The sequence below is a fragment of the Silurus aristotelis genome, assembly GCF_946808225.1.
Source record: "Silurus aristotelis genome assembly, chromosome: 22".
Lineage (NCBI taxonomy): Eukaryota > Metazoa > Chordata > Actinopteri > Siluriformes > Siluridae > Silurus > Silurus aristotelis.
Genome location: NC_139595.1, coordinates 12,609,111 through 12,621,138, shown reverse-complemented (window position 1 = coordinate 12,621,138; position 12,028 = coordinate 12,609,111). Strand labels below are relative to the sequence as shown.

The window sequence follows — 12,028 nt, the reverse complement described above, 5'->3', positions numbered from 1 at the left end:
CAGTTAGTTTGAAAGAGGCAGATGTAGAGGACAGGGTGTTATGGAGACAGATGATCTGCTATGGCGACCCCTAATGGGAGCAGCCGAAAGAAGAAGAAGAAGAAAAAGACTTTGCCATACTTCTTATAAAACTTTCCAAAGTTTTACAAAGTGTACTTCAATAGTTGGATATTTTTCAAACAAGTTCATCCCAGTGCAGTTTAATAGGATTTGGTCCTGTGATTGACCAGGACATTCTGTGATAGGTAACACTCCTACCAAATGTTTGCTATCTAAATAATGGTTACAGAGCTTGTATGCCTCAATGAATTCTCTTATTGTATGGTGAAGTTGGTTCCAATTAGCCACCGTGCAGACAGAATTGCATGGCATTAAAATATGGAATGCCAGTTATGTTGGTTCGGTATGGCTTTTACCTATAATAAGTCTCCAACTTTTTCTTCTGTGAAAGAAGATACATAAACTATTAAGCTTCCACCTCCTTGTTTTGGCTCCGAGGCAGAATTCAGCTTCTCTTCTTTCTTCTTACATCAGTTATTCTGGTAAAACCAAAAACATCAAATTTGGACTAATCTGTCATTAGAACTTTGTTCCAAGCATTCACTCCTCAATTCTTCTGTGGTTTTGCCTTTTTGCTAGTTGGTTGCATATAAACAAAAGGAATAAAGCATGTGTGTCAAAAACAATATTTGATAAGCAATCTGATAGGTAGTACGATGATGTTAGATTTAAATATGGCGATAATGGGAATCCAAGAATTATTAATGCTCATAAAATAGCATTCTAAATAGTGATACGAATTAACATTTAAAATCTATAAAGTAATATTTTTAGTTTTGAATATAGAAGCAATTTTTATGGTTTAATGTGTCTCCACCGTAGTAAATGTGGTTTATAACTTATATATAGAAAATTGATGTGTCAGTTGTTGATTAACTATCATAATGATAGTTAATTTGTTGTTTACAGTGTTTTAACGTTATACATATTACATTTAATAGACTAGCTTGGAGAAAATTAGCAGGAATTTGGAGGACCAGCTGAATGAATTCCGAAACAAGTTTGAAGAAAACCAAAGATCCCTCAATGATTTAGTAACTCAGAAGGCAAAGCTTCAAACTGAGAATGGTATGTTGAGAATGCATATATTGCTCTAACTTTAAGACAAAGATATGTATTTAAAAAAAACAAAAAAACATAAATATATATAAAAAAAATATGTATTAGAAATTCTACCATGTTACAAAAACCATAGATGAGTTTTCAAGACAGGTAGAAGAAAAGGAGTCACTAATTTTCCAGCTTACAAGAGGAAAACAGTCCTACTCTCAACAGCTTGATGATCTAAAAAGGCAGCTTGAAGAGGAGGTTAAGGTAGAGTATTGCATATTTTATATACATTTTTTTACTGTGGACTAAGCTTGTAACATTTAGATGGCAAAATATTTGACCCTTTAATTCAAATTACCATCAGTAAATAATATTTTACTCATTGGTCTCATGTGTCTTGTTGTTTACAACTGCCCTTGACATAAAAACACATTTACATAAATCTGAATTTACATGCATACAATTTACATGGTTTTTGTACATGTAATAAATAGAAAAGTATAAAATGAGAAAATAAAGGATATACAATATAGATAGCAGCAACAATATTGACATTATTTGGAATAAAGTACATATATGTGCAGCTTTACAACAGTAGTTGAAAGTACCTAGAGTAAAGTTAAATTGTAGTTAAATAATATTATTATCAGATCCCAAGAGTGTGTCGAAGATTATTATGGATATTATGTTTCTTTTTATTCAATCCTGCTTACATTGGAAATGTGTATGTCAAAAATGAAAGCAATTTTGGCAGCAGTGAAAATGACTTTAGGACGAGTTTATAATGCCTAAAAAACAAACTACTTTGGCAAAATATTGTTATGTAACCTACTTGTACTGAAATTATATTTTTTGCGTTATTTGCCTTGAACATTCTCAGGCCAAGAATGCCCTTGCCCATGCATTACAGTCTGCTCGGCATGATTCAGATCTACTCAGAGAACAATATGAAGAGGAGCAGGAAGCAAAAGCAGAGCTGCAACGTAGTCTCACTAAGGCTAATGCTGAGGTTGCTCAATGGAGAACCAAGTATGAAACTGATGCTATCCAGAGAACAGAAGAACTGGAAGAAGCCAAGTAAGGCATAAAAAAATCTACTATGCACTATGTGTCAACAATTTGAGGGATAAAGTTAGTTTCTGAAAGAGTATACACAGATTATACACTGGATAAAATTTATTTTTTAAAGAAATATATTGAAAAAACAATTCCTGACATGTCCACTGTCAATCTTAGAAAGTGAAAATAGCTTGGATATGGTCACATTTATCTTTTTGTATGTAAGTAAGGTGACTGTGATTTGGTAATTTTTCAAAATATTATGGCAAATGTATTTTTAATGAAAAACAAGTAAACGACACAGGCCCCAGTGGCCACAGAAATGCTTAACAGTGGTCCGAATGTATAAGGCACAGAAACATTATTGGTGTTTAAAATATCGTGCAATTTTGCTGGCCACACTAGGGTGCAGCCAAACACTCTAACATTAAACTTTATAAAGAACACCTTATTAAATCTTTATCACCACATTATCTGTGTAAAGCTGCTTTAATACAATGTTCATTGTTAAAAGCAGACAACAACAAATAAAATGAATTGAATTGAATTAAACTTTAAATAATATAAGCATTTTGGTGAAGGACTGTGCATAGAAATTGTAATTGTACATTTTGAATGTGATTTAAATTAAATATAAAAAATTTACACCAGATTTACAAGATTTTGTTTATGCAGAAAGAAACTTGCTCAGCGCTTGCAGGATGCAGAAGAGGCCGTGGAAGCAGTTAATGCTAAATGTTCCTCTCTTGAAAAGACCAAGCATCGCCTTCAAAATGAAATTGAAGATCTCATGGTGGATATGGAGCGATCTAATGCAGCTGCTGCAACTTTGGACAAGAAACAAAGAAACTTTGATAAAGTAACTCCAAACAATAGTTTATATAACTAATTACAACTCCACAAAATTACAGTAATGTAAAGAATTCTCTTAGAATATTGAGAGTTCTTGATATTGCAATTATGTTTTAGATGTTTTAAGTGGATGGTATTTCTGAATTCTATGATTACAAATGTTCTTTTTTTAAGATCCTTGCTGAGTGGAAGCAGAAATATGAGGAGTCTCAGTGTGAGCTTGAAAGCTCCCAAAAAGAAGCCAGATCTCTGAGTACTGAGCTTTTCAAGTTAAAGAATTCATATGAGGAATCTTTAGATCACCTGGAGACTTTAAAGAGAGAGAACAAGATCCTCCAAGGTGCATAAATGATTAAATATGCATAATTTGAACCATATAATACAGGAAATAGTTTAACATGGTAATCCTTTTTTTTCTAGAGGAGATAACTGATCTGACTGAACAACTTGGTGAGAGTGGAAAGACAATCCATGAATTAGAGAAAGCACGTAAACAGCTAGAGCAAGAAAAGTCTGAAATCCAATCTGCACTGGAGGAGGCAGAGGTAAATATATTAAACAATATTTAACTGTGGATTATAAAGTGGCATTATTTTTACTTTTTTGTTTTTGTGCAGGGCTCCTTAGAGCACGAAGAGGGCAAAATACTAAGAGGTCAGCTGGAACTTAACCAGATAAAGGCTGAATATGGACGTAAATTGACTGAAAAAGAGGAGGAAATGGAGCAGACAAAGAGAAACTTGCAGAGGACAATTGACACCCTGCAAAGTTCTTTCGAGGCCGAGACTCGTAGCAGAAATGAAGCTCTTAGAATAAAGAAGAAAATGGAGGGGGATCTTAATGAGATGGAGATCCAACTAAGTCAGGCCAATAGACAGGCTGCAGAGGCTCAGAAGCAGCTCAAAATAGTTCAATCTCACCTTAAGGCAGGAAATATATAATATAATAATTAATACTAATGAATACAGTGTATAATGTAACAAATATCTAAAAACAAAGTTTTCTAATTTAGGATTGCCAGATCCAGTTGGATGATTATATTCATGCTAATGACGATCTGAAGGAGAACAATGCCATTGTAGAGAGACGTAACATTCTGCTACAGGCAGAAATTGAGGAGCTCAGGAATGTACTAGAGCAAACGGAGAGAGTACGCAAGCTTGCTGAACAGGAACTTTTAGATGTCAGTGAGAGAGTTCAGCTTCTGCATTCACAGGTGAAACCCTGCTTTATTTCTTTCATGTCTTATTGCTTTTCCTCCCATCTTTAATAAATAAGCATCGGTCATGACATTAACTTTTTAATTTATAGAATACTAGCCTCCTGAACCAAAAGAAAAAACAAGAAGCTGACATTAATCAGCTTCAAAGTGAAGTGGAGGAATCATTTCAAGAGTGTAGAAATGCTGATGAAAAGGCAAAAAAGGCCATCACTGATGCTGCCATGATGGCAGAGGAACTGAAAAAAGAGCAAGATACCAGTGCCCATCTGGAGCGAATGAAAAAGAACATGGAACAAACAATTAAAGACCTCCAGCATCGCTTAAATGAAGCAGAGCAAATTGCCATGAAAGGTGGCAAGAAGCAAGTGCAGAAGCTGGAAGCCAGGGTAGGTACCGTATTATAATGCACTACATAAAGTTTTAATAATATTTGTAAACACTACTTTTTAAATACTGAATGTTGGTTTCATCTGGTGTCAAAACCCAGGTTTGTAAAGCTTATGACAGTTAAATGAATGGGTCATGAGAAATGTACATGAACAAAATTTAACAACAATTACCTTTTTTATTATGTAACCATTCATGGGTAAATATGACAATCTAAGCCATTGTACTGTACTCAAGATAAATTGTGCTCTACTTTACTCACTAAATTTATTTAATTTTCTATGTGTATAAATTCATAAAAATCCATTCAGGTAAGAGAGTTGGAGAATGAACTTGAAGCAGAGCAGAAAAGAAGCAGTGAATCTGTGAAAGGAATTCGCAAATATGAACGTCGCATTAAAGAACTTTCCTACCAGGTTTGTTTTTCATTTTTCTACTTTTTTCAAATTAGTAATTTAAACCAATAAAACGGTCATGCTGTTAACATTTAAAGTTAGGTATTGTATTTTTATCTGTGAGTACCAAAAGCTGTGGTGAAGGCTAACAGGTTAAAAACACACTACATAAATTAAATATGATTTATTTTCAACTGATGTCCTCTAGTCTGAAGAGGACCACAAAAACACAAGCCGTCTCCAGGATCTGGTGGACAAGCTGCAAATTAAAGTTAAGGCTTACAAGCGAGCTTCTGAAGATGCTGTAAGTATCCTGATCAGTAGAAATTATTTGATAATGATGGTTGTCCACTTAATTTGATGTGTGCATTTATTATCGTAGGAAGAGCAGGCCAATGTTCATCTTGGAAAATTCCGCAAACTGCAACATGAGCTGGACGAAGCTGTGGAGCGAGCTGACATTGCTGAGTCCCAGGTCAACAAACTGCGTGCAAAGAGCCGTGAACCTGGGACAAAGGTTTTTTTTTTTTTTTTTACAGTTTTTACCTGTGTAATATATGTGATAAGCAGTATTGTAGACTGTAATTATATAGTTAAATATAGCCAATGACTATACTTTTTCTCTTTTTTTATTATAGAAAGGCTTTGATGAAGAGTAAAGCTCTAGACTTCCCCTGAGATTATATGCACACTCCTGAACTCATGCACAGTCCAGCATCACTAAATAAAGTCACTAATTGCAGTCTGACTATTGTGTGTTCTCTGAACATGAGCATTTATATGTGGGAAATGAATATATGTTTAGAAATATGAAGTTTAAAGTTATGAAGTGAAATTAAAAGTAAACAAACCTTAATTTGCATAAATTCCAAACTATCTACCTTGATAATTCAATGTCTTTACACACAGTGTCAATATACACACAGTGTCAATATACACACAGACCAGGCATCACTTTATGACAATATAACATAATGACCTGTAAAGCGAATAACACTGATTATCTCTTCATCCTGTCACCTGTTAGTGGCTGGGGTATATTAGGCAGCAAGTGAACATTTTGTCCTCAAACTTGATGTGTTAGAAACACAAAAATGGCAAGCTTAAGGATTTGAGTGAGTTTGACAAGGGTCAAATTGTGAGTCCTAGACAACTGGGTCAGAGCAACTCCAAAACTGCATCTCTTGTGGGGTGTTCCCTGTCTGCATTGGTCTCCATTGGTCTGCATAAATCAGTATCTATGAAAAGTATTCCAAGAAAGGAACAGTGGTGAACCAGCGACAGAGTCATCGTGATCAAAAATCATTGATGCAAGTGGAGAGCAAAGGCTGGCCCATGTGGTCCGTTCCAACAGCTACTGTAGCACAACAAAAATATAGCATAATATAGCATAAATCAGGTCTAGCTTATATAAAATACAGTGCCCTTCACTAATACTTGCACTATTTCAAATATGAACAAAGATGTGAACAATTTGTGTCACAATCATCGACACTCTTATGAATTCATATGAGCAAAGTACATCTGAAGTATATTCCCATTTATATTGGGTAAAAACAGGAAATTGCTCAATCATAACATCCTGTTTCACAGGGATATAATTAAGTTCCAGGCAACTGGAAATATGAACCTGGAAGAGGATGTGTGTCCAACCACTGGAAGGATCACAGTTGTAGAATTACAGAACTTACTGTAATTGCATTTTAGGGTCAATTCTCCAAAACTATAATCCAATAATCCAAGGTTGTTTGAAAGGGGCTTCAAGAAAAAAGCCTCTTCTAAACTCAAACTCAATGCTATGGTCAAGGCCACATAAACCAAGACCAAGACCAAGACTTGAGTGTGCCTAGACCAAGAAAATATTTCGAGGATTTGAGACCAAGACAGGATAAAGACCAGGGCAGGGTGAAGCCAAATCATGACCAAGACAAGGAAAATAAGAAAATTCTATGTGTATGAATTTTCTTTGTTTTTCATGAGCAAAAAAATACTTATCTCATTGTTGAAATACAGCAAAAACCTTTAACAATGCATCTAAAATTTTTGTCATTTAATAATAACTTTATTATATATATATCTTTTTATACAACTCATTTAGAATGTTGCAGGTATACGGTTTTCCTTTTCGGAACTCTGTTTTGTGCGCTGTGCACAGTGTATTTATTTCAAGCCTGCCAGAATGTAAATCAGTTTCTGCATCTGTAGATCCAAACACTACTGGACCTTCATTTGGGATTTGGTTTTACGGTTAGATGAAATGATAAAAGATCTTTTGGTAATAAACACCAAAGGTGGGTTTGGCCAAAGCTATATGGAAAAATATGTAATGCCCACAGTTAAACGCACAGTGTCTCTATAATGTTTTGAGACTGTTTTTCAAAGGACCTGGACATTTTTGTTAGGATACATGGCATCACAGACTCTATCAAATATCAACAGATATTAAACAAACACCTGACTGCCTCTGCCAGAAAGCTTAATCCAAAATATACAATGGCTGTCAAAAGGTCAATATTCCTGTCACCCAGAATAAGTTTTGAACCTTCCCTGCTGCTTACGACTGTGGGTGTGAGGCAGCCTGGCTATATTTTTCTCTCCTGTATTATGTCTTATATAAGTTCTTTTTTCAGAGACAAAAGTTCTAATTTGACTCAACTGTCCACAGACAATTCTTCCAGTCATTCAAGTCTTGTGTATATTTTTCTTAGTTTGTTGCATAAATGCAAAAGGAACATGCATGTTTCTCAAAAACGATAAAAGATTAGGTGTTTCCAAAGTTTTGAAAGGGAGTGTACATTAAATATCGACACAAAAAAAGATTTACTGACACACAAAATCAAGGTTGTGCCATGGTAACCCCAGTGCCCTGAATTAGACCCCATAAAAAACCTGTGTGGTGAACTAAAGAGAGTAGTGTTCACCAGCATGGACCTTAAAATTCAGTAGAAAATAGAGTTTCTTTAGGAGTAACTATGGAGGAAATAAAAATAATCTAGATGGAGACGGGGTTAAAAATGCAATCCTTTTAAAGATGAACAGGAAAGGGAGAAGACTGTACAGTTTAACAGTGCATCTAAAATTTAAATGGGAAATTTGTCAGCAGTGGTGGCACAAACACTAGCTGTGGGCCACAGGGAGGAGCGTGAGGGTGAGGGAAGGACCCAGTTGTAGAGATGAGCTCGGAGACAGGGGGTTAGATAAAAACGGTCGGGACAGCATGCCGGACAGAAGATGTTTAAACAAAGACAGTATTATAGGAAACAGGTGGAGAAGCAGGGGGAGAGGCAGAGGGAGGGAAGAGCAGAGGGAGAGGGGGAAGAGGAAATTAACAAAAATGGGGAAAGAAATACACCAGGGGGAAAACAAGTGTAGGACATGTAAGAATTATAGACTGCCCCAACCCAGATTCCACCCCACGCTATATCAAATTAAGCTCATCTGCAAAACGGCTTAAATTTCACTAAAGTAGTTATGTAGTTTGATGTGGAATTTCAATCTTGATCATAGTCTTAATTTAATCAGTCTGGGAGAGGCAGCTGACCTCCGGCTCGATAGTGTTATCACCCAGCCATGTGTTCCTTTACTCATTTTCTACACCTATTTTAAGTTTAAAAGCTAAATCCTATTTACACTTCTGGCAGAGTGCTCAGGGAATGTGCAGAACATCTAGCGGATGTCCCATCTACAGTCTCTTGCCTCAATGACTATCGTCCATCGCGCTCACACTCATAATGATGAAGTGCTTCAAGAGGCTCGTCAAGACCCAGCTTCCATGGACCCCATGCAGTTTGCGTATCGTCCAAACCGCTCCATAGACTATGCCATCTCCAAGACCCTTTATCTGGCCCTCACCCATCTGGACTACAAGGACTTATCTGCACGAATGCTGTTCATAGACTTCAGCTTAGCATTCAACACAATCATCCCTCAGCACCTGATTGAGAAACTGAGCCTACTGGTCCTGAACACCTCCCTCTGTATCTAGATCCTGGTACTCCTGTCTGGGAGACCTCAGTCAGTCTGGATCAGAAACAGCATCTCCAGCACCACCACACTGAGCCTTGGGGCAGCTCAGGGCTGTGTGCTTAGTCCACTGCTGTTTACTCTTCTGACTCACGACTGTGTAGCAATGCACAGCTTGAATCACATCATCAAGTTCGCCGATGACACAACCGTGATGGGTCTTATCATCAAGAATAATGAGTCAGCATACATTTTCCACTGATCTTTGATGGATCCTCAGTGGAGATCGTCAAGAGCATAAAATTTCTTGGTGTTCATTTGGCAGAGAACTTCACTTGGTCACTCAACACCAGCTCCATCACCAAGAAAGCCCAGCAGGGTCTCTACTTCCTGAAAAGGCTGAGGAAAGCTCCATTCCCTCCCCCATCCTGACCATGTTCTACAGAGGGACCATTGAGAGCCTCTTGAGCAGCTGCATCACTGCCTGGTTTGGGAATTGCACCATCTCGGATTGCAAGATGTTGTATATTTGTCGTCTTGGTGAGGTGTAGAAGTCGGCTGGAAGGACTCTTCTTAGACACCGTATTTCATGTAAATAATGATTTTTATTCAGCACAGAAATATAGCATCTTTACAGGCCTTCCGGTCAAGCCTGGAGTCAGCACGCTCTGATTCAAAGTCCGACTCCAGATCCATGCTTACACACGCATTAAATGCTTGCCCGTTTCCCGTTTTCCTGTACCTCGAAGTATATGGTGAACGGGGAGGTCGCCTCCCAAGAAGATATACATCCTGGACCACATTCCATATTTGTTTTAAGAACATTATCTCAACACTGGTGAGAGTGCGTATCTCTCACCAGTCTTAAGATAACATTAAGTCTACCCCCTACACTTTTGTTTACAGAGAACCATCTGTCCAGGCGTTTTAGTAATTAACTTTGGCATCTCCAGGAATGTCACCATTGCAGAATAATGTGAGTTTAGGCCTTTTGATATTACACATTTAAGATACTATACATTTAAGACACTACAAAGACCCTACAGAGGATAGTGAGGATGGCTGAGAAGATCATCAGAGTCTCTCTCCCCTCTATTACGGACATTTACACCACAGGCTGCATCCGCAAAGCCTACAGCATTGTGGATGACACCACACACCCCTCACAGGCACTCTTCACCCTCCCGCCATCAGGGAAGCGGTTCTGAAGCATTGGGCTGTCACATCCAGACTGTGCAACAGTTTCTTCCCTCAAGCCATCAGGCTTCTCAACACAGAGCTGAACTAAAACTCACTCACACACACACACACACACACACACACACACACACTCAACTGTGTGACTGATCTGTACAACCCGGACTCAAACACACAACTGTACTCCCTTTACACATCCATGCCCATATTATATCACCTCTTTACTACAAACTGTTTACATGCTTTTTTTGACTGCTGCTATAGCTTTTTTTGCACAAACCATTTTGTTTACATTTTGTTTAATTACAATGTTCACTTCCATACTCAGTACTCTTTTACACACTGCACTGTGTAATATACAGCAGGTTTACTGGCGGCGCTATTTATGTTTTGTGTATTTGTCCTTCACTGTCTTGTGTTGTCTACTGTCTTGTGTTGTCTTGCACTGTCTTGTGTTGCCTTTGCACTGTGTGTCTTGCACTGTTTGCACCAGGTTGCACACAATGCACTTTATGTGGCGAGGACACTTACTAGTCCTTAGGTCTGCATTTCCTGTTATGTAGCTTTATGTTGTCTATGTAGCACTAGAGTTCTGGAGGAACTTGAAAGGGAAGTACAATATAAAATATTTGGGCGTTCTTTCTGACTCAGTTGAAACCAAAGTTCCTTATGCATTTTGTCACTGCTACGCTGTAATAAACTTGTTCATTACAATCATCATGTTGTCTTCATCATTTTTTCCCTAAAAGGACCCCCCCCCCCCCCCCCCCCCCCGCTTTAGGAAGGGTTTCTGACGTTCCTCTCAGGACAGTCAGTTTGGTGGGCATGGAACTCTTTGATGAGCTCGTACAGCTGCTGGTTGGCAGCACCAAGGTTGTCTAGCATCCATAGTGGTTTGGTCTTTCTGTCAGGAGTGGTGGCGCAAACACTGGCTGTGGGCCACAGAGAGGAGTGCTAGGGTGAGGAAAGGATCCAGTTGCAGAGACAAGCTCAGAGACAGGGGGTTCCAGTCAGGATTCTTATTGAAAAAAGAGAGAGAGAACAAGGAAGGATCAAAACTCAGGAGGAAACAATAGAAACGATAGAAAGAAACCTGGAAGCTGTCACAGCAGAATTACAGGAAAACCCCAGAGAGAAAAATATTTTTTAAAAACCTGGGGAAAAATTAACTAGAACCTGGAACTATAACCTCAAGAAATACCCGGCTAGAAGGATTAATTAAAACCTCCGGAGAATGCATGGCTTAAGCATAAACTGAAAGCACTAGACAGCTAAATGTCTGAAAGAATGTAAGGGAAAAGAACTTACTGTACTCTTCGTGATCCTGGAGCTCCGGGAGAAGTTACAGGGCTTGGGAAAAGCCAGGAGCTGTAAAAAGCCTCTGGAAAAAAACTCCGGGACGCGAGCAGGGGCGGGAAACTTGGGACATCTTGCAAACTGGGAAAAGCCTCGGGAAAAAGCTCTGGGATGCGGACAGGAATGGGAAACTCGAAATGAAAATATACTCCCGTTTCACCTATGACTGCATACCAGCCAATGCCTCAAACAGCATTGTTAGGTTTGCAGATGACACCACAGTAGTAGGCCTGATCAGAGGTAACGATGAGACGGCATACAGAGAGCAGATTCAGCACCTAGCAGCATGGTGTGGGGACAATAACCTGAAACTCAACACGAAGAAGACAAGAGAGATCACTGTGAATTATAAACGAGCCAGCAATCATACTCACGCTCCCATTCACATCAACAGAGCTTCCCAGAGCTACCCAGCTTTGAGTTCCTTGTAGTCCACATCTCTGAGAATCTCACCTGGTCTCTGAACCTGGTCTCACCTGGTCTTCTA

The 12,028-nt window shown here is 38.3% G+C and overlaps 1 protein-coding gene and 1 long non-coding RNA gene across 3 annotated transcripts in view; both read left to right on the top strand.

Moving 5' to 3' along the window:
- The window catches only part of LOC310717454 (myosin-7-like), a 66,176-nt gene extending 60,403 nt beyond the window's left edge, over window positions 1-5,773 (top strand). The window contains exons 27-39 of one of the 2 annotated variants that reach the window (XM_083525472.1): window positions 1,002-1,128; window positions 1,256-1,374; window positions 1,991-2,187; window positions 2,845-3,028; window positions 3,196-3,361; window positions 3,442-3,566; window positions 3,639-3,947; window positions 4,034-4,237; window positions 4,333-4,629; window positions 4,942-5,046; window positions 5,234-5,329; window positions 5,408-5,542; window positions 5,664-5,773. In XM_083525472.1, the coding sequence (XP_083381598.1) occupies window positions 1,002-1,128; window positions 1,256-1,374; window positions 1,991-2,187; window positions 2,845-3,028; window positions 3,196-3,361; window positions 3,442-3,566; window positions 3,639-3,947; window positions 4,034-4,237; window positions 4,333-4,629; window positions 4,942-5,046; window positions 5,234-5,329; window positions 5,408-5,542; window positions 5,664-5,684 (2,085 nt within the window). In that variant the 3' untranslated portion in view covers window positions 5,685-5,773. Of the gene's footprint in view, window positions 1-1,001; window positions 1,129-1,255; window positions 1,375-1,990; window positions 2,188-2,844; window positions 3,029-3,195; window positions 3,362-3,441; window positions 3,567-3,638; window positions 4,238-4,332; window positions 4,630-4,941; window positions 5,047-5,233; window positions 5,330-5,407; window positions 5,543-5,663 lie in introns of those variants that run through there. The other variant, XM_083525471.1, reaches the window with a different exon arrangement.
- Window positions 1-12,028, top strand: part of LOC310717781 — a 296,978-nt gene that overhangs the window by 123,071 nt on the left and 161,879 nt on the right. The gene's annotated exons all lie outside the window — the stretch shown is intronic.